Here is a 22,570-nt window from a genome sequence, read left to right as displayed (position 1 = left end):
AATGGCTTTCTACGCTCTGTTTACTATAATTGAACAGCCGAATAAAATTACAACACTATCGGATAATGTCCTCTTGAAAGTTGGCAGGGATGATGATGATGATTAATTTAGAATAAACTGTATAATTAAGGGGAAAATTACCAGTGTTGTAGGTCTCGGTCTCGGTCTCGGTCTCGAGACCACTTTTTGCCGGTCTCGGTCTCGGTCTCGGTCTCGGTCTCGGGAGCTGTGGTCTCGGTCTTGGTCTCGGTCTCGGTCCCCTTTGGTCTCGATATTTTGGCTGGTCTCGAGTCGAGACCAGCCAAAAAGTGAGGGGGTTGGATTCCGCCCCCGGCCCTTTTAGGGTTAGGTCTAAGTAAAGAATCAGTTTAGGGCAAATGTGACTGCAGTGTGATGCTAATGGACATGTCTCTCTTCACTTTCTAGTGAGTGAGGCATAGTCCAATAACCATTGCTCCTCTTCTTATATTTCTCGTTTTTATTGTGGGATGATCTGTTGAAACAAGCACTTTATAGCCATCTTCATTGATTCCAAATACAACTGAGATTTTAATCTTATGAATCAAGACTGAAACATTATTTTTACCGTCAGATTTTGTATTTTGAATATGGGGAACAATTCAACTCTTTTTCACTAGAAATATTGGTGATTTTTTTCTATTTTCCTTTTCAATTTTTCCTTTATTCGTGGAGGCGGGAAAACGTTTGTTTTTTTCATTATATTTATTAATGGATATTCATCAATTTGTAGACCGTTTAATTGGTATTAGTGGTTGACAGCTGAATTTTGTGATATCTTTATTAAAATAGACACGACTTTACGTGCAAATTACGTGCAATGTTCACAGTTACTACTCAATAACATATTCTTTATCCCAATTATATTTTCTACAAAATGGAGAGTGCCATTTTTGTTTCATACGGTCACTTTCTTTTTGACTCGCCATGTATTCATCTTTTCATCTGTGATAAACACAAATTGAGCTACTGCCATGTACACACCAAAATAGAGTCTAATTGCCTGCCTTGTCTCCTTCCTAAATGTCAATTGCATTTGCATGAGTCGAGACGAATTGTGTTCCATTAATCGCTATATGCTGTTTACGGCCATCACAATAAACTATTAATAAATTGGCAACATGTCGTACTTGTTAATCACTAAAATATTCAAGTAAATTTCCCAGCAAAGTAGCTGATGTGGGCGATACGATGGCACGGTACACAAGGGCGGATCCAGAACACAATTTTTTGGGGGGGGGCAAAAAAAATTTTGGTCCCCCAAAAAAGTGGGTTCGGGGCCCGCTTAAGGGCCCCAAAAAATTTTTGGATTCTAGATGCTCTGTGGTGCGATCTGAGGCAATTTCCGACCACTTTAACCAATTTATTTTGAGGAAAAGATGGTGGTGTACTCATTGCCTGCCTTTATTGCGATGTCACGTAAAAAAAAAAAAATGGTTTCGTTTTTTTGGGGGGGGGCATGGATCCGCCCTTGACGGTACAAAACACAGAGAGGCGTGGGCACTGAGCCATGAATCCTAAAAGTACATCTCATCCATCCTAAAGTACATCTTACCCACCACATTCAGTTTGTGACAGCGCCCTTCTATTGTGTCGGCCATATTCTCAAATAGGCTAATGACGATGATGACGGCGGGCAAAAGATAGATCAGGCAAATATGGTTCATCAATAGTATATGTATTGACATTAAACAAAAATAAAGTGGCATTACATTTCAGCCTTAGCCAGGCCTTCTTCAGAGGTAAATGACAGAGGAACAAGAAACAAACATGTAGGGGACACACAAACATGCAGGGTTGGAAGGAGAATCACAAAGAGGGATGGGGGGGGGCAGACCAATCCATATCTGGCTACCATCTCTCAATTTTTTGGTCTACATGTACAAATCTATATTCCATGACTGAAATTTTAAAAAATAAATCAATATTTTCTTGCTCCAAATTTTTTTCGAATCAGGTTTACAAGGAGGTCCAATGTAATATTAAAGTTGCATTTAAATATCCGTTAGTGGTCATTGCTGAAACCAAGGGGTGGCTGTGGAGTTTAGGGTCCGAGTTCCTATAACGGATGAAACATCCACCTTTAACTTTTTACTTTTGTCAAGTTTCAACATGTTTAAGTTTTGTAAAAACTAGTACAAATTGTCGTACTCCTAAGTTAGAGTTTTTTCATCAGATTTACACTTTATAGTAGTCAAACAATATTTAAAAAAAAAATATATTTTTTAAAAAGTGGCAAAAATATATGGAGTTCATCAAATAAGGTTTTCCCCTTCTTTAAATTAGGTTGTTTCCAATTTCTTTTAATTGATTGTGACAGAGCACTCGCATGACACAATTAAGCAGGTACAAGTGATTCCTATCTTTCAATCACTTCTTTCACATCCCCATGATCATCAACATCTCAAGGACAGACTGTTCAGCTGTAATTAGTGTCTTATTGTTTATTTAGATTATTGTTATTTATTATCCGCGGTCTCGGTCTCGGTCTCGGACCACTTCGGTCTCGGTCTCGGTCCGCCTTGAAGGGGCTAGTCTCGGTCTCGGTCTCGGTCTCGCAACTTCAGGTCTCGGTCTTGGTCTCGGTCTCGGACTATCCGGTCTCGACTACAACACTGAAAATTACCCAGAACAGGTTTGGTTGTCACGAAACAGCAAAGACTGTAGCTGAGTTTCCTTTAATACGACATTAATGTCATGGCATTAATGCCATTTCCTTTCAAGACTTCCAAATTTAATAATGACATTATGGGCTGGGAAATCTGCCCAATAAAGTTCGAGTTCAGATGCGCACATAGGCCTACCAAATGGCATAACTGGGCTCCAGGATGAGGGCGCTAGAGCTTATTTTCTGGAGGGAGGTGTATACCAACGATACTATATTAAACAATAATGCTTGAAGGTTTGCATGATGATCATAGGAATAACATGTGTTACGATAGCACCATGTGACAAATCTCTTTTTTGAGTTAGTGAGGTTGACAGAATTTTGGATATTTCGCTGTCGCAAATTGTGTAACCTTTTGTCATTCGTTGTTGTGTCAGTTCATGGCAGTATGCCAATGAGCAACCTCTGCTCACAAAATGTTTAAACCGCAGCCGCGAGAGGGCGTTATCACGACCAACCAATATCATCCACGATCCGTCAGTATTAACGTCTAGGCCATGGTTGTGTAATGCGCGCGCACCATTTATTGTTATGGCTGTGTGGCAGCGCGGCACGGCATGGCCGTCACACTCCAAAGGGGATCGACACCACGAACAGATAGACAGTTGAAGACAGGTTTGCAGAACAAAACCAACTGTCTTTAATTAAAACAACTCAAACAATTTAACAACTTGTTCGAATACAGCTTCGTGGGCCCGAGCAACCCGACGGCACGTTGAGGGACACCATGGGGACACAGACCCCGCGTGCCCGGAGCCCATCCCTTTCATAACACACAGAGAAATAAGCGTTATGCAACAAAGTATTTTAAAGACTGAGCAAACTCGCATTATGCGAAGCTCGTGGCAAAAGAACAATGTAGGCCGGTGCAGGTAGCGCCATAACAATTATCATAGTAGTTCCACGGCAACCTCTCAAATTTCTTCCAGTAATATAAAAGATGCAGCAAGTCTTTTGTGCAACTTTCACTGGTCAGCTCTTGTGTGGGACTGAAAATGGACCGTAATTGCCTGCACAAGTCGCGCATGCGCTCTAGTTTTCCCCATTTTTTTTTTTTTTTGGGGGGGGGGGGGAGATTTTAGGAATTGGCTTAGACGTTGACGGTTTGTACGGTTCGTACGGTTCGTGGATGATATTGGTTGGTCGTGATAACGCCCTCTCGTGGCGGCGGGTTATCGCAGTGGCGGGTTATCGCTCATCAAACTAAACCAACGTCTAGCCCCTAGACTATCATAGGCCTAAGCGTTTCAGTGTGTCGTTTCCCTCCAACCCTCTGGACTGGCTTTGGGGTGCTGACCGAATTCAATAAATGTCACCACGAGAATATCTTCCATGCCCTGGATGTTTAGAGTTCAAACCTTTTACAAGTCGGATCTTGAAAGTTCAAACTTTCTCTTTTTAACTTTAATTGCACCTACGTATTTCCTTTTTAATTTTTTTGTGAAATTTATTTCACCTTTTGGACGGATAAGCCAAGTAATCACTGACCGAATTCAGTCATAATGTCACCACGCGAACTTCCTCCATATCCTGGATTTTGAAAGTTCAAACCTTTACAAGTCGGATCTTGAAAGTTCAAAATTTCTCATTTTAACTTTAATTGCACCAACGTATTTCCTGTTGAATTTTTATTAAATTATATGACTCCTTTGACTAGATAAGCCAATATGTCACTGACTGAATTCAGTCAAATGTCATCTGGAGAACTTCCTTCACGACCCGGATTTTAAAAGATCAAACATTAATAGACCGGTTTGACATTTTTTGCCTCTACCACAGTGTGTATAAAATCTCAACTCACTCTTCTCAGAGGTTAAATCCAAAGGAGGAGCAGCAAGCAGATCAGTCAAACTAGAAAGTTGTCTGCGAAAAAAACCCAACTAGTTCAACTACTGAGCTCACCTGATTAGAACGACAGCAATGGCATTGACGGTAAGATTTCGTCAGTTTTTGTAGATGATTGCTTTTGCTAGACGTACTCTCTAAATTCCAAAGAGTGAAATTAAGGACTAGACGTTTTAGAGTAAAAATCACTCTCATTTTCTATTGAAAAAGTCTGCAAAATAAACCTCTTCAGTCAAAGCTCGAGTGAAAACTCGATCTTTACGATTGAAGAACTTTGACTCCAAAACGTCTAGTCCCTAGTTTCCGACTGTGGGAGTCAATCTTCACTCGAATGGAGTGAATAATTTTCACTCTTTGGAATTAGAGAGTAGAGTGAAATTTACTCTACCTTTTCATATTGAATTGCTTTTAAAATAAGATTTGATTTTTTTAAAGATGACTAAAGATGACTTGAATTACATATCGAACGAAAATAGTTTGGCCAATGTTAACTTATGGAAGGACCAGGCGATTTAGAGTGAAATGCTTTTAAAAGAAATGCTTTTAAAGGGAAGATACAACATTTGCAAACATCAAAACACGAAATGATCAAATTATCACGAAATACCTTACTGGATTGGTAGGGAATGACAGTCTAAAGCATCCTGTAAAGTTGTGGCTCCTGATGCGCTGACATTTTCGAGAAAAAAACTTGTATTTTTCCAACGCTGGTCGGCCGACCAGCGTTGGAGAAAACTGGCTTTTTTCAAAAAGTGCACCTACTTTTTCATATTTAGTTTGTCTGCATTTTCTTTGCAATTGATTACACACATGTGAAGGGCTACCAGCCTGCTAGACTGTTTCTCTGATCCTACAATTCCCCAAAGTCTATAAATTGCTCCGTTTCATCTTAAGTGGGTTCAGGGAACCAGACAACAAGAATATGTTTGGTTTTCTTGGTTTTTCCAGCATCTACGAACCCAAAACGTGAAACAAGTCAGTGTAACAATATTTGCTATAACATACTAATCCTCCAAATCCAATTATTTAAGAAAATTGCATGCCGAAAGCAAATGTTGTACATTCCCTTTAAAAGGATCACTTCAGTCGAAACTCGAGTGAAGACTCGAAAACAGTGCAACTGAATGCATTTCATGCTCTTTATTGTCTTGTCCTAGTTTCACTTGAATAGAGTGAATTTTCAGTCTTTGGAAATAAGAGAGCTAATACAAATTCGAATTATTTGCAGCCCGCAAATGATCCTGTTCTCACACGGTAGACAGGTTCCCGACCCTACGCATGCAAAGACAACCCAAACTAAAAAACTTTTTTCCCCCAGAGGGTTGCAGTCACTAAAATAGAATTAAAATGAACATGCAACCTAAAAATTCGCTATAAAAAAAATCGTTGTTTTACGACAAAAACATGACAGCTATATTGACCAGTCAACAGCATTGGCCGAATTTCTATTTCAAACGACTTCGACGTTCGTTGTGAGGCTCTGCTAAACGTGAACGTCTGGTTCTTAGACTATTGAGCATGAAAGTAAAAGGCGCGGCACGCGGCGAGCGTTTTCTTCGGCAAACCAAGTAGAAACGCTTGCCATGGGTGAAACGTCATGATTAAACAAATATATCATGTCACTTGATTTGAAACGAAGCAATGTGGCAGAGTGGTTAATGCCAGCAAGCTAACCTTTTTGCCCTTTTACACAAAATGTTAGTTTTCTTTCTTTAAGCTTGATTGATCAAATCCTAGTTTCAATAAATAAATGTTCCCTTTTATTTCCGTTTCATAAGTGGCTCTGCACAAAATGTAATGTTTCAATGGGAAGTTTTTAATGGGGTAGTCCAAGAATCATTCCGTTTAGCACTGTCACAATCGCCTTGGTGGGGGCAAGCTTATTGTTGGTGCCCAGGCGGATTGTGGGTGCATTCCCTTTGAAAGCCCATTGACCCAGCGATAATTTACGGCCACATTTAGGGTTTCTTCTCTTTCCTTAGGCCTACTCTTCAACATATTCCGAAATCTTTAGCACATTCCACTTTTTCTCATAACGAATTTCAAATGTGTATGTTTTTATTACTAGTAAAAGTAAAATGCACGTACCTGCCCTATTTTTTTTAACCTTCTGAGAATACGCTTTTATTTTGGGTTGCCTTTGCTCCCATAACGCACAGAAAAGATTGGCTTGAATCAGAGTTGTAATGACTTGAGGCAATGACTGGACTTGAGTCCGACTCGAGTCACAAAAATCAGTGACTCGTGTAAATCTAGCTTGAATTATTGCCGGGCTGCAAATAATCCGAAAAGTGTAGTTGATGTAGGCCACTTAGCTTGAGAGCTCGAATGGCTGGCAAGGTGGTCGACAGCCAATCAGTTAGCTAGTCGAGTGGAGAGCTGTCCTTGTTTAGAATTTATCCTTGATTGCATATTTATTAAGCCAAACAAACAATATCTGGTTTTCCAAATAATAGGTCAGACGTGAACATTCTGTTCTTCCGATGATTGTAATGCTGCTGATATCAAGCAGTCACTGTCAACGTGATTCGGAGACTACAGGACAACCAACAGGCTCATCAAGTTGCTGCAGTGCTTGCCTCCCAGGCCACCCTGGGGTACCTGGGATCCCAGGAAATCCGGGGGGAATCGGAGTTCAAGGACCCAAAGGTGACCCCGTGTATGGCCTCCCTGGACCCAAGGGAGAGATCGGCGAACAGGGACGGAAGGGGGATCAAGGCGAGCCAGGGGTGGAGGGACCTTTGGGGAAGCTGGGACCTGCGGGTCGCAAGGGAGACATCGGTGAGGGACAGAAAGGTGACCAGGGGGAGCCAGGGCTCGAGGGACCGCAAGGTCCCGCGGGTCCGCAAGGTCCCGCGGGTGAAACGGGGCAGAGGGGCCAACCGGGAGAAGCTACCCTTGTGACACCCACAGCGCCCTCTGCCGTCGCATTCAGCGCTTACCGAACGTCACGTGTCACCGGTAGCACTGGCGATGTCATCATCTTTGACAGCATCATGACGAATATCGGAGACAGGTACGATTCGCAGTCGGGTGTGTTTACATGCGCACAACCTGGAGTCTACTTTTTCACAACCAGTTTTCTTAGTATAAACTCAGCAACGCGGCCTCTTGTAAAGCTAAAAAAGAACGGTGATCTTATTTTTTCGATCTATGACAACCATAACAGTTATCACCACCAGTCCAGCAATTCGGCAGTCCTTATCTTGGCTACGGGAGACAGAGTCTGGCTTGAGTTTGGCAGCGGTGGCACAGGTATTTTCAGCAATGCAGATAGATATGCTTACTTCTCTGGCTTTTTGATCCATGCAGTGTAAAGCAAAAATCTGAGAAACCTGTAATCACCGTGTCCGTTCTATTCTGACCCTTCGATTCTTGGCTACACTTTCTCCCCAGTCAATATATGGTTATAAACTAGTAAATGCAAAGCTAGCTTTCATGAAATTACTAATTACTTCAGTTCCGCAATAATGAAAGAAGTATTCACAGCAGTTCCACCAGGTATTTCTTTTTACTTCTCTGACTTTATGAACCCTACGATAAAACGCAACTCAGTGTAAAGCAAACTCATTTGAATTTTTCCAAGAGCCAAATCAAGCTTGTAACATTGATACATTCTCACAGTTTTGCTGGTGCCACATGTGTCCGTAGAAAAAAATACATTATTATAAAAAGCTGAAATATTTGTTTTTGAATTAACTTCAACAGCAGCAGTTTATGTAGTCTTGGTTCAAAGACCTTCGAATGTTTTTAAATATTTTTCTCTCTTCACTCAGGACTCTACCATATTGATTTTGAGTGGTTTTTCTCCTATCTCTGATAGGAATCCAGCTCATTGTACTTTTTCAATTCACGGCTTACGCAATTCAGTTTATCAAAATAGTGTAGCGCCAGTACTTAGTGCGCCCTCTGTCGATGACAGTTACAAAACGCAAGTATCCCTCAAACATGAGACGCGAAACAAGACGTACCAGATAGTAACCGTTGCGTCTTGCACCAAGACTACAGTTATGTTGATCCTAATCAAAAGCAATGTATACCTTATTGTTGAAGCTGCATATACATGGGCGTTTGCAATAAAAATGAGAAACGCTTTTTTTTGCACTGAACTAATACTGTTACGTGTAGTTGTAATTTGACGTAGCCTGTATCAGTTAGCCTGATTTAGGTAATAAAAATTACATATTTTATTGCATGATATGACATAGGCACCGTGTGGAGGTGTGAGCTGTGTGACAAGTCGATAATGTTTTTTGCTTCTACTTTCTTCATTCAGTAAATAAACTATTCAATTCAGTATCTGATAACAGTGTCCCCTTTAAATATACTTTCTTTTATTCAAATACAGGCCTGCCACCATCGCCACCGCCACCCCTGTCAAAAAATAAACAAATAAAAGTAACCCTTCTTGGACCAATCAGGCAGCAGGGGTCGATTTCATGGAGATAATAAGCACGAAAGTTTGCTCTTCACAGAGAAAATATTTACATGCCCAAAAAAGCGTTATCGGTCAACGGTCGTCCGATATAGACTGCCGCTTGGAACTAGTCCTCGGCAGATTTATGTTTTGCAGTTGGCAACAATAATAGTGGATATTTATAAAGCGCACGTATCCACCAAGACTGGTGCTCAAGGCGCTACATCATTATTACCCCTGCTCACTGGGCACATGAAACATTCCAAATACCATCTCAGCTCCCTGGGGAGTATACAGCTCGATGCAGCCTGTTAGGCGCAAGGAAGCTAATCAATCACAATAACCATCTCTGTCCTCACAGGTACCCATTTACTCCTGGGTGGAGAGAAGCAATGAGTGACAAAGTGCCTTGCCCAAGGGCACACGCACCATGACTCCGCCAGGACTCGAACCCCACAACCTGCAGCTGGCCGCAGACCACGAACCCCACAACCTTTAGCTGGCCGCAGACCACGAATCAGTGCCCTTAACCACGAGGCCACAGTACTCCACAAGCAATATTACTGTCTGCTCAGCAATCCATTGAAATGGGAGGTGGCGTCAGTAAAATAACCGACAGACCTACCTCTCCGTGCTGGTAGGTAGCAAAGTTTTGTTTCCCCTGATCACCCGACTGCCCCAAAACCAAGGGAAAGCTGGACTCCATAATCACTAATGGGGAACTAAAGTGGACGAGACTGGACAATACTGGTATCGGATAATATTGTGTGGCCCTATATATCAATTGCAGCTTACATGTCGGCACATTTATTTTTGCCGACAGGATGACGATTTTGCCGACAGGATGACGATTTTGCCGACAAAAACTAATAATGAGGGGGAGTGTTTGACACCCGTTCCATGATTTCCAGTCCCTAGAGCGATGCCCCTGCCCGCCCATGCACAGTCGGTTGTTGTCCATTTGCGAATTCGTAGCGCAAAACTTGCCTTGACTTCACAAATTCGCGTTCGCTGTCGCGCCGAGTATGAACTGACCTCATAATCAAATTCATCGTCATCAATATCTAAATCCAAGTTCGTTCGAATTGAGCAACCAAGTTAAATTATAACACTATCGGATAATACCCTAAACTTGGCAGGGGTGATGGTGATGAATTTAGAGTAAACTTTAAAAGTGAAAAACACGTTGAAATGAAAACAGGCTTGGTTGTCACGAAACAGCAAAGACTGTAGCTGAGTCTCCTTACGATATTGGGCAGCTTTGCCATTTCCTTTCAAGACTTCAAAATTCAACTCTGAGAATGAGAATGACATTCCACCATTAGTCATTGAACTAACACCGACAAACTAACACCGACCACACTGAATCAAAGTATCTGACAGTAGTAATGTTCACTGAAGCAATTGGTATTAACAGCAATGTTTTTAACAATTAATCCGAGTAGGCCTAACTTAACTTGTTTTCCGCTCAAATTCCATGTCATTTGGGGAAAGGTGTCTTGTAAGACTGTAAAATTCACAAAAGCAGACGATGTATTTCCCACAGTTTGTCCACTAACAAATAATTCCCATCACACATTAAGACATGTATAGAAAAAAAATGCATAGATGACATGGAATTTTACAGTCTTACAAGATACCCTTCCCCAAAGAAAAAGGAAATGAGACAACGCCTGTGTGACGTCACGTCTGTATTATAACATTTGGTGGAGACTGAGTACTGCGCGGTCATCAGCATTTCAGCACGTCGTTTCCCTCCTCTCTAGACTGACTTAGGGTGCTGACCGAATTCAGTAAATGTCACTACGAGAATATCCTCCATGCCCTGGATGTTTTAAGTTCAAGCGCTTAGAAGCCGGAATTTGAAAGTTCAAACTTTCTCATTTTATCTTTGATTAGGCCTACACCGACGTATTTCCTTTTCATTTTTTATACCTTGGGAATAGATATGCCAAGAAGTCACAGACCGAATTTTAGTAAAACGTCACGACATGAACTTCCTCCATATCCTGGATTTTTAAAGTTCAAACGTTTATAAGCCGGATCTTGAAAGTTCAAACTTTTTTCATTTTGATTTTAATTGCACCAACGTATTTCCTTTTCAAGTAAAAAAAAAAGTTACCTTTTGGATAGATAAGCCAAGAGGTGACTGATTTATTTCAGTAAAATGTCACGGCGAGAACTTCCTTCGCGACCCGGATTTTCAAAGATCAAACATTATGCCTCGGGCTGGTTTGACATTTTAACATCCACCACAGTTTGTATAAAATCTCAACTCGATCTTCTCAAAGGTTAAATCCAAAGGAGCAGCAAGCAGACCAGTCAAACTAGAAACTTGTCTGCGAGAAAAAAGTTCAACTACTGAGCTCACCTGATTAGAGCGACAGAAATGGCATTGACGGTAAGATCTTGTCCGTTTTTAAAGATGGTTGCTTTTGCTAGATTAAAGTTTCACCCCGCAAAATAGATTTCTTTTTAAAATCGCCTTTTTTCCATTACGAATGCAAAATTACGTGCATTTTACTCTTGAATGAGACATCGAACGAAAAAGAAATTGGCCAACGTTAACTACGTATAGAGGGACCAGACGATTTAGAGTGATAATCACTATTACTTTTTCAGAGTAAAAAATGCATTTAAAGGGTCCATGAAATGAATTTTTCTTAGAAACATAATTTTGTGCAACTTTCTACTCCTAAACTATTTGACATCTCTTTTTGGTTTATTTTTCACTTGAGCATGAAAGCAAAAGGCCTGGTGCACGGCGAGTTTTTTCCTTTGCAAACCAAGTAAAAACGGTTACCAATTTGCATACGTGAAAAAAAATTCATGTGATTGTAAAATCTATATCATTTGATTTGAGACGAAGCAAAGCAGCCGAGTGGTTAATGCCAGTAAGCTCCCTTTTTCCCTTTTGCACAAAATGTTAAGTTTCTGTCTTTAAGCTTGTTTGATCAAATTCTAGTTTCATTAAATAAGTGTTCCCTTTTAATTCCCATTCATGGCTCTCGACAGATACTTTTTTAATGGGAAGTTTTTAATGGTATAGTCCAAGAATCATTCCGTTTACACACTGACACAAGCGCTTTGGTGGATACAGCAAGCTTATTGTGGGTGCCGGTGTCATATGAAAATCGGACTCGTATGAAAATCGGACTCTTTTCCCCTTTTATTGGTTAAACCCTCTCACGTGACCAGTCCCTCTCCTAATTATCTATGAATGAGCATGCGCAATAACACCAATCAGTCCGTATTTCATAAAACCTAAATTCATGCTACACCGGTGCCGAAGCAGATTGTGGCTGCATTCCCCTTGAAAAGCCCATTGACCCAATGATAATTAACGGCCACATTTGAGGTTTCTCGTTCCGTACTCTTCAACATATTCGATTTTGTTTAGGCCGGCCTTCTGCAACTGTTTTTCCAATTTTTCAACCCTCTGAAAATACGTTTTTATTCTGGGATGCTTTCAGGCCTACGCCCATACTAATAACGTACCCCAAAAAAGATATGCCTACGCCTGAAGTGTTGTCGGGCTGCAAATAATTCGGAAATTGTAGTTTCATTTTGGCTTGATAGGCCAATTGGCTGGTTAGCTGTACTTAATTTGTGGGCAAGTCGTCGTTTAGAATTGATCGCATATTTAGTAAAGCAAAATTTATTTAATTTTCATGATTTAACAGGTCAGACCTAAGCATTCTGTTCTTTCGATGGTTGTAATGCTGCTGATATCAAGCAGTCACTGTCAACGTGATTCGGAGACTACAGGACAACCAACAGGCCCATCAAGTTGCTGCAGTGCTTGCCTTCCAGGCCACCCTGGGGTACCTGGGATCCCAGGAAATCCGGGGGGAATTGGGGTTCAAGGACCTATTGGCCCCAAAGGTGACCCCGGGTATGGCCTCCCTGGACCCAAGGGAGAGATCGGCGAACAGGGACGGAAGGGGGATCAAGGCGAGCCAGGGGTGAAGGGACCTTCGGGGAAGCTGGGACCTGTAGGTCGCAAAGGAGACATCGGTGAGGGGCAGAAAGGTGACCAGGGGGAGCCAGGGCTCGAGGGACCGCAAGGTCCCCCGGGTGAAACGGGGCAGAAGGGACAACCGGGAGAAGCTACCCTTGTGACACCAACAGCGCCCTCTGCCGTCGCATTCAGCGCTTACCGCACAGCAAGTGTCACCGGTAGCACTGGCGATGTCATCATCTTTGACAACATCATGACGAATATCGGAGACAGGTACGATTCGCAGTCGGGCGTGTTTACATGCTCACAACCCGGAGTCTACTTTTTCACGACCAGTTTTCTTAGTTTAAGCACAGCAACGCGGCCTCATGTACTGCTAAAAAAGAACGGTGAGGTTGTCTTTTCGATTCATGACAGTCATAGCAATTATCACCACCAGTCCAGCAATTCGGCAGTCCTTATCTTGGCTACGGGAGACAGAGTCTGGCTTGAGTTTGGCAGCGGTGGCAGAGGTATTTACAGCAGTTCAAATAGATATGCTTACTTCTCTGGCTTTTTGATCCATGCAGCGTAGAAGAAAAATTGGAAAACGAGGTGCGGATCTGGGAGGGGGGATTTGTGAGTTGACCCCCCTCCCCCTGTTCTGAGCAAAACAAATAAAAAAATTGACAATTTATTACCTATATGACCGATTTGAACAGCGCCCCCATTGACAGATGGTACAGCCAAGCCCCCCCCCCCCCCCGCTACACTTTTCCCCCTGTTATGATAAAAAAAAAAACATATTGGTAAATGCCAAACTTGCCTTCCTGAAATTAATATTGGCATGAATTCCGCAATAATGAAAGAAGTATATATTCACAGCAGTTCCGCCAGGTGTTTTTACGAAATTGATGTAGTCTTGGTTCGAAGACCTTCAGATATTTTAAAACATTTTTCTCCTCTTCAGTCTATCATATTAGATTTTTAGTGGTCACAGTTCAATATCTCTGATAGGCATCGAGCTCCTTGTACTTTTATTCGATTCATGACGTACACAATTCAGTCTATCAATGTAGTACCAACAGTTATTAGTGCGCCCTTTGTCGAAGACAATTACAAAACGCATAATAGTGAGCTAAAAAAAAAAACTAAAAAAAAACCAATGAGACGCGAAACAAGACGCATACGAAATGGTAATGTTAAGACCAAGACTACAAGTTATGTAGCTCCTATTAAACAATATGATAAATGTGATACAGGGTGACCGTTTTAGCCGATTTTCGGCTAACTTTGGCGGAACTTGTTTTAAAAAACGCGTTTGACAGAAAATTTGACAGAATGGATTTTTTTTGGCAGATTTCTGGCAGAATTCTGCAAAAATGATTATTTGACAGGAAAACAGCAAATTTGAACCAAAAATGGTACATTTGTTTAAAAAAGCTTCAATCCTTTCAAACAAACCCTTGCACAATAGGACAGGTTGGCTGGTCTAGGTGCTGAGGTTCACTGGGAAACGAACTTCGTCATGGCCGGACCCGCGTTTTGCCCGAAATTACGCGATAATTTCATAACAACTTTATGCGACTATATATAGTTTATAATGTAATTTGAACCTTAATTAAGGCAATACTACCAATCTGCATGTGATTTTAAGTGTTTATACTGTATTTCGAGTAATTCTGGGGAATTTGGCAGATTTTTGATAAATCTCACATATTTTTGATGTGCATTTAGCAGAATTTAGCTCAGACCTTACGGTCACCCTGATGTGATATTTTCACACATGGGGACCTCCAATAGCATGACAAACGCTGTGAAGTGCCGTGGCCTCTTGGTCTGGAGCATTGAATTTGTGGTCTGCGGGTAATTCTGCAGGTTGTAGGTTCGAGTCCAACCTGCGACTGTGGTGCGTGTGCCCTTAGGCAAGGTTCTTTGTCACTCCCCACTTAAGTGCACTTCTTTGTCACTTTTGTGGCTTCTCTCCACCCATGAGTAAATGGGTACCTGTGAGGGCAGAGATGATGGTTATTGTGGTTGATTTAAGATGCTTTGCGCCGAAATGGCAACATCACGCTGTATACTCCCGAGGGAGCTGAGATGGTATTTGGAATGTTTCATCGGCCCAATGAGCAGGGTAATAATCATGAAGCGCTTTGAAACCTGAAAGGTATAAAGAGCTATATAAGCATATTATTATTACAATGCTTTTGCAATGAACTAATATTGTAAGATGTATTTTTTGACATAGCCTATCATTTAGGTTATGTTCAATTACATAATTGTATTGCATGATATGATAATAGGTATAAACATGTGGAGCTATGAGCTGTTTGACAAGTCGATAATTTTTTGTAAAAGTTGTTCTTCATTCAGTAAATAAACCGTTCAATAATGTTATCTTACAACTGTGTTCATTTTAAATATACTAATACGGGCCTACCACCATCGCCGCCACTCTACCAAAAAAACAAAACAAATAAACACAACTCTTCTTCTACCAATCGGACAACAGGTGTCAATTTCGTGGAGAAATAAGCACGAAAGTTTGTTAATCGCAGAGGAAAATATTTATTTGCAAAGAAAAGTTACCGGTCAACGGTCGTCCGATGTACACTGCCTATTATGCATGCCCGGCAGTTTGCACCAAGCAATGCTATTATCCACCAACCTCATTCCCAGAGTGTCGAGCAGTACGCTTCCACCACTACCTGATCACACCCAGTGGGATTCGAACCCGTGATTTACCGATGAACAATTTACCCACTAGACTTCGGCAGTGACTCGTTCAACGGATTATTGCATGAATAGCACCCTCCACATAATTCTCCATTAAAAATAAACACGATAGCCCCTTTTCAAAGCTCTGCTTTGTTTCCGGTTTGGCTTTGTCATTAAAAGCTTTTGATGTTCCAATCAAATTTTTAAAAAAAATCACTTTCATCATATTATATCATACGGTTTGATATTTCTATAAGAGAAACATTGACTAATGTTGACCTAGAATCTTCAAAGTAAGGGACCCAAATAGCAGGCGAAGCCGAAATGGAGACGCCGCCGAGTTTTAGAATACGCCTATAGGTAACCGTCGTCTGATTGACCATGTAGTCTTCTTTCAATAACGGGTCCCCTTCAGGGGCGCACTCAGGATTTGGCTTGGGGGGGGGGGGGGGGCTCACAATTGTTTTCTCACATTTTGTAAAAGTTAAAAAAAATTCAAAGAATTTTGCCCAAAATTTTGAGCCGCAGAAAAAGAATTGGAGGTTTTTTTTGGGGGGGGGGCCGCACTATTTCGACGTTGGTGGCGCCACTTACACCCCTATTATACTACTCGAAAATAGGCCACATACATATCACCACAGGCCAAATCGTGGGACTAAACAAAAAAAAATTACAAAAATATAAAAAAATGACAACCTCTTGGGGGGGGGGGGCTCAAGACCTCGAGGCGCCCCCCCCCCCCCCCCGGGTGCGCCCTTGATCCCCTTTTTATAGAGACAGCCCACGGTTCTACGAAATTTCCGTGGTGGACAACTTGGCTCCATGATGCAATCGACCGTTGGGTACTTTAGCCTACTCTTGTAAGTCAATATTTTGCCACAAACGCGGATAGCACTTTTGCTCAATGAGGACAAGAAGCGGAAATCTGGCAACCGGTTACCTACCCTTCTGCAGCAGGTAGTCAACATCCATGCCATCACCACTGACGAATTCTTCAAGCGAACGCTGCGGAGGGAATACTGAAGGTTTTTTTTTCTGTTGGGCATTGGACTGACTCTCCATGCCCTCTCAACGGCTGCTGTATGCAACTAGCAGAGCTAAACTTGAACGAATGAATGAATGGATGAATTCGCAGCGCAAAAACTCCCCGCATGAGGTCACGAATTCGTCTTCGTGCTCGCTTTTCGCGCCGAGTATGAACGACCTTATCTCATATTCATCGCCATCAATATCTAAATCCAGGTTACTTTCTTAAGCCGTTAGTAATGGCTTTCTACGCTGTGTTTGTTATTGAATTGAACAGCCGAGTAAAATAATAACACTATCTGATAATAATTTATCCTCTTGAAACTTGGCAGGGACGATGATAATGAATTTAGAATAAACTGTACAAATAAAAAGTAAGTCCAGAACACGCATTGTCACGAGACAGTACAGACTGTTGCTGAGTTTCCTTACGATATTGTCATATTGGGCAGCTTTGCCATCTCCTTTGAACATTCTGAAATTTCCTTTCTTAGGAGGAGAATGACATTCCATGATTGGTCATTGAACTAACACCGACATCATAAACTATACAGCGCCCAAAACTGGATCAAAAACTTTAGTGAATCTGACATAATGTTTACTGAAGCAGTTGACATTTGAAAACTGTTTTTTTTTTAAATGAGGAATCAGAGTAACTTCACTTTTTTATGGCCTGAGAACCTAACTAATAAAATGCTTCCTTGAGTTCAGATGCGTAGGCCTATATACCCCTTGGCACAATGATCATGGGAGCGAAAAGGTTTGCCCTGCTTTTGACAGGGGGCACAGTGGGGAGGGGACTGGAGCGGGGGACCGTGCCCCCCCCCCCCCCCAAGGCCCCTTTGCGTGCCCCCCCCCCCCCAAGGCCCCTTTGCGCGCCCCCTCCACCGGTTACGCCAATGTACGTATACCATTCAGATGTCTTCTTCTTTCAATAACGGCTCCCTTTCTATAAGGGTGCACCCAAGCAAATAAATTCCCATAGACACCAGTGTTAGATCTCTATACTTCAAACATGTTTTTGAAATACTAAAAACTCTCACAGGTATTCAGGCTACACAGATAAATGATGATTAACATGTCATCTTTCATTTTCTTTTCAATTTTTGAAGGGTTGACCGATGACTTTTCGAGAAATTCTCACCCAAAGAGGACGGCCCCTAAAACTAGTGATGTTTCCCAAAGTTGAAAAGCAGCCATCTTGAAAAAAAAAGGTCCCTCCCCAACATGGCTAAATAGCGCCACTTTCGGGCCCATCCAAAATGCTCGGAATTGGAAGCCCCAAATCCGGGTCAGAGGTGCATTGCAAGCTCTTCAATTCCCAAATTCCATGGCTCTTAGAAAACTCTCTAATATAGAATAATTTGAGTGTATGACTTTTATTTATGAGCTCGGCCGGCGGATTTTGATTTGGCCTATTTACTGGGTTGCACCCATAGAGACTGCCCACCTATCTACGAAATTTCTGTGGTGAACCTGCAATCTTATACTCATAATAGACCTCCATGGACCGTTGGGTTATTCTTTTTAAGTCAATATTTTGCCACAAACGCGGATAGCAAACAATCTGGATTAAAGCCGCGAGTGCGAGCGAGCCGCATCGGACTGAGTCAACACGATCAGCGCTATATTGCCTGACCCATCGCATTATCCAGCCTGTAGAAGGCATTAGAACGTGCCATCAATGAAATTGGTTTCTGAGATTAAGGCAAAAAAGATAAACATGTATGCTCAGGACCCGAGCGGATAGTAATGACGAAGCAAAGCCAGAACGTTTTTGTTTATATACACGAATACCCCCAACAACATTTTGTTTGATACGTGATCATTGAAGGATTTGAAGCTATAGGTCTATCCATGAACGGAGCTGAGATCCGATTGCTTTAGTTATGTGAGGCGGCACACTGAGCTGAGAAGTAATAGGGTAAACGCTGCAGTCAAATATAAGTTAATGAAAAGCCAGTAAAAGGGACGATGCATCGTTCTATTTTTAGCCGACTTTTTCACTTATTTATTTATCGAAAATAACGGACTTTTTAATTGGTCACCACTCACCAGCACTCTCGAGTAGGGCAATGGGTACCAGCATGGGCGCCAGCGAACAACCGCAACAATGCCTGTGAATTCTCTTCTGTGACTCCATTATAGCGAGTCGATGAGTGCTTGGTGCATGAAGAAAACGTCTGCAAGTAGCCAATACTATTTATCCACTGTTAGGCACTGAGCTTTACCGTCCATCCAGGTACGGGTATTTCCATTCAGTTAAAATTTGTCGCCAAGTTACCAGAAATCCACTTCTAAAAAGCGCCAACTTGTTTTTATAATCCTACGAAGACAACTATGCTTCATCGTGTATAGAACACCGTATCCAAGCGTCCTACAAGTTCCAGACCAGTAAATAAACTTCCATTGACCCCAATGATAAATGCTCCCACTTCAGAAATTCGGGAAAAATACTGATAACTCTCCAAGTTGTTCGAGACACACATCAAATTAAAGCTTATTTCATCATCTTTCATTTTCTTTTCAATTTACGGGGGTCAACTGATGATTTTTAGGAGAAATTTTCATCCGAAGATGATCACCCCTTAAAATAGTCCTGAAGCCTACATTCCATTGCAAAATAGAGCGCTTTTAGGACCCCAATTTCATCCAAATTGAACGGAACTACAAGCTCACAGTCCTGTGCACGGCTTCCACTCATATTTTTTACAAACCCTCTAGTTCATGGCCCACAGCATGCTCAAATACTGAAGATTTTGAGGGCATGCAAATTTCGGACCGATCTGCAGCCCTATACATGTACCGCGATAGTGGCCCTTCAATAACGATTGGCCATCTTAAAAGATGGGCCTGGGGGTGTTGCCATTTTACAGACCGGGGGGGGGGCAATGCGTATGGTGTCATCAGTCCTATACTGAGATGCACAACATGACCTAACTGAGCTCAAATCTTGCATATAATTTTACTCTGGGAAAACGGCTTTGCATACCCGCTATTCCAGAAACAGTGACATGAAGAACATAAAGGTCTACTCATGATTATCTTTCTTGAATGAAAGCAATGCCCTCTAAGATGGCTTCCACGCAAACAGTAAATAAGAAACAGGAAGATGTCATTCTAGTCACACACAAACCGTAGAACAATGTCGATCGTGACCGCCGTGTGCAGGAAATCGCTAATTACCTCCGCAAGATAACTCAAAAAGTTATGGACCGATTTGCATGAAAGTTATCCTTGGTAGTTGGTGCAAGTACAAACCGATTAGATTTTGGAAGCGATCCGGATCTGGGTCTGGATCCAGGATGTTTTTAAAGGATTCTTCACCATTTATGCGAGTATTTCTTGTGGGTGTACAGACAATATGGCGGGGAATTGTTTAGCCTTGGCGGAGGTTTGCGCTCTCCGAGTGCTTTCTAGTTTGCGTTTAGAATTATTCGACAACCTTCCCAGGTGAAAATTCCAGCTGAAACCAGTTAAAATGTCAACTGGTTTGAACAGTTTTCAACTGGAATTAATTCCGCGCAAACAGAAACCAGTTGAAAAATAACTGAACAAGTTTGAACCTACTGTGAATCTTGTGGAGTCAACCGGTTGAAACCAGTTGAACTGGTTTCAAGTGGAATTTTCACCTGGGTTTACCTCTGGTGTTCGTATTCGACAGCCTCTGACTGCAAATTTGTGCAGTCACCGCTTCTCTCCTTGACAATTGCATACATGTGCGAAACATACGAAATTCCTATCAGAAACTTTTATTCACAGTCGATTCAGGTAGTGGCCGAAATCACCACACCAAGATTGAAAAGAAAAATGAAATATTAGGCTGAATGTTGAGTACTGTATTATTTTATTTCTCCCATGTTTTCAGAATTAAAAGCGTATGCCTACATGCCTATCACTGGAGGAGTTGGCAACAAAATGTAAAACATATTTTGAGGTCAAAATAAAACATATTTGATTGACGGTGAAGCAAACAAAATTATCCATGTGCAGGCGCGGAACGAGAGGAGGGGGGTCACCTCCCCCTTGCTCTGACACCAAAGACAAATTATAACAAATATGATCATAAAAAATGAAATTCTGCCTGTCCGCAACAATCGGACATACAAAAATCTGACGGACCCGACCCCCACCCCTCCTGTAAAAATTCCTGGATCCGCCCCTGACGTAAACTCGCACCTGAATGAGGCGTAGTCAAACAAATGGGTCTCTGAACTTCGATTTTCCGCGGGCCAGTATCACCCGCAACAAAACACGCGACGCTTGAAACGGTTTGCTCTGTCTTAAAACCCGTATGTCAACCTATTAGTTCAATACACACAGAAGGCAATAAAGGGGTAGATGTTCCCAGCAATAAACACAGCACTTCAGGATTGTTATGGACGGCAGGGGCCACCATGCACGGTGACTGTCGCCCGCATCTGGGCAACGGGCCGGATACCGCACTGGAATGTTGCATACCCGTGTAACAACCAGCGAGTACAGCCGATTGTCGTGTAGTGACAGGCAAGCGGGCCACGGTCGTGGGTTTTCAACTTGCCCCCTTCTCAGTTCATTCGGCTTTTGGAGATAAGATAAAGACTGTATACAAGAAATATGCAGGCTAAAATACACACTGATGGCCCGAGAGGGACTTTTTATGATAATGATAATTAGAATATGAATCGGGTTTTTGTTATTGACAGTTTGTGTGTGACAGCTGGACGGGTTAAATGGTGATGTAGCGTTATCTCGCCAGTAGTTCTTGTGATAGCACGAATAGTAGTAGAACCTTTGTCGTTCGATACCAAGTGTGCTGACTGACAAGCTGCTTGCTAGTACAGTAGGGCCTACTACATGCCCTTCGCACGGTTGGTTTAGAACAGAGATTAAGGGAAGATATAACATTTGCAAACATCAAAAAACGAAATGATCAAATTATCACGAATTTCTTACTAGATTGTTAGGGAATGACAGTCTAAAGCATCCTGTAAAGTTGTGGCTCCTGGTGTGCTGACATTTTCAAGAAAAACTGTATTTTTCCAACGGGAAAACTGGCTTTTTTCAAAAAGTGCTCCTATATATGTTCATATTTAGTTCGTCTGCATTTTCTTTGCAATTGATTACACACCTGTGAAGACTACAAGCCTGCTAGACTGATTCTCTGATCTTACAAATCCCCAAAGTTTATAAATTGCTCCGTTTCATCTTAAGTGGGGTCAGGGAACCAGACTAGAAGAATATGATTGGTTTTTCCAGCATCTACGAACCCAAAACGTGAAACAAGTCAGTGTAACAATATTTGCTATAACATACTAATCCTCCAAATCCATTTATTACTGAAAATTGCAGAAAAAGCAAATGTTGTACATTCCCTCAAGTTGGGCTACAATTCGTACGCGCAATTGAGGAAAGAGTCTTTTTGTTCGCAAGTCAGTATATACAGCATCATTTACGATTTATATAACTCTGTGAAAAGAACGAATGGAATGTACATGCTGTGACGTTATGCAGCGGGTAGGCCTATACAAAATAAAATTGCCGGAAAAATTGGCAGCATATTTTACGCCATGAAATGGATCTCCATGGTCATAATGACGTTTTTGGATGCGTGCTTGCAAGTGACAATACAGTAAACCCATGAAGACTTTGAAGTTAATTAGGTATCACTCTGTTATGTTAAATAGGTTATCTCTGAGGAGTTCTATTTTGGGTTGAAATTAAAAATGGGCTCGGTTTCAATGGCGCGATAACGTTATAAAAAATGGAAGGGGAATTATTTTTAATGACTTTGTCCTTGGCAACTGCTCTTATCGATAGCGCGCTCATTATCGCTGGCATTGGAGTTGGGTATGGGTTTCCCGCCATCGCGATGGTCGTTGAAGTGTGTTTGTTTACTATTGTCCTCAATTGGTCGCCATGACGCCCAAACTCCTTCATTACGCGCGCTGGGGAT

The 22,570-nt window shown here is 41.8% G+C and overlaps 2 protein-coding genes across 2 annotated transcripts; both read left to right on the top strand.

Annotated features, from left to right (window-relative positions):
- Nucleotides 1–4,354: 4,354 nt before the first annotated feature.
- On the top strand, nt 4,355–8,729 carry LOC119740379 (collagen alpha-1(X) chain-like). The gene is made up of 2 exons (XM_038215654.1): nt 4,355–4,618; nt 6,988–8,729. Exons 1-2 carry the CDS (start codon nt 4,607–4,609, stop codon nt 7,846–7,848), a joined length of 873 nt encoding a protein of 290 aa, XP_038071582.1. The 5' UTR covers nt 4,355–4,606; the 3' UTR covers nt 7,849–8,729.
- A 2,527-nt stretch (nt 8,730–11,256) lies between these two features.
- LOC119740380 (otolin-1-like) lies at nt 11,257–13,531 on the top strand. Its single transcript, XM_038215655.1, has 2 exons — nt 11,257–11,349; nt 12,632–13,531. The coding sequence occupies exons 1-2, from the start codon at nt 11,338–11,340 to the stop codon at nt 13,481–13,483; spliced, it is 864 nt and encodes a 287-aa protein (XP_038071583.1). The 5' UTR covers nt 11,257–11,337; the 3' UTR covers nt 13,484–13,531.
- Nucleotides 13,532–22,570: the final 9,039 nt, after the last annotated feature.

This window comes from Patiria miniata, unplaced genomic scaffold, assembly GCF_015706575.1.
Source record: "Patiria miniata isolate m_02_andy unplaced genomic scaffold, ASM1570657v1 HiC_scaffold_5, whole genome shotgun sequence".
Lineage (NCBI taxonomy): Eukaryota > Metazoa > Echinodermata > Asteroidea > Valvatida > Asterinidae > Patiria > Patiria miniata.
The sequence above is the reverse complement of the archived record's forward strand: the minus strand, read 5'-3'. Positions and strand labels throughout refer to the sequence as shown.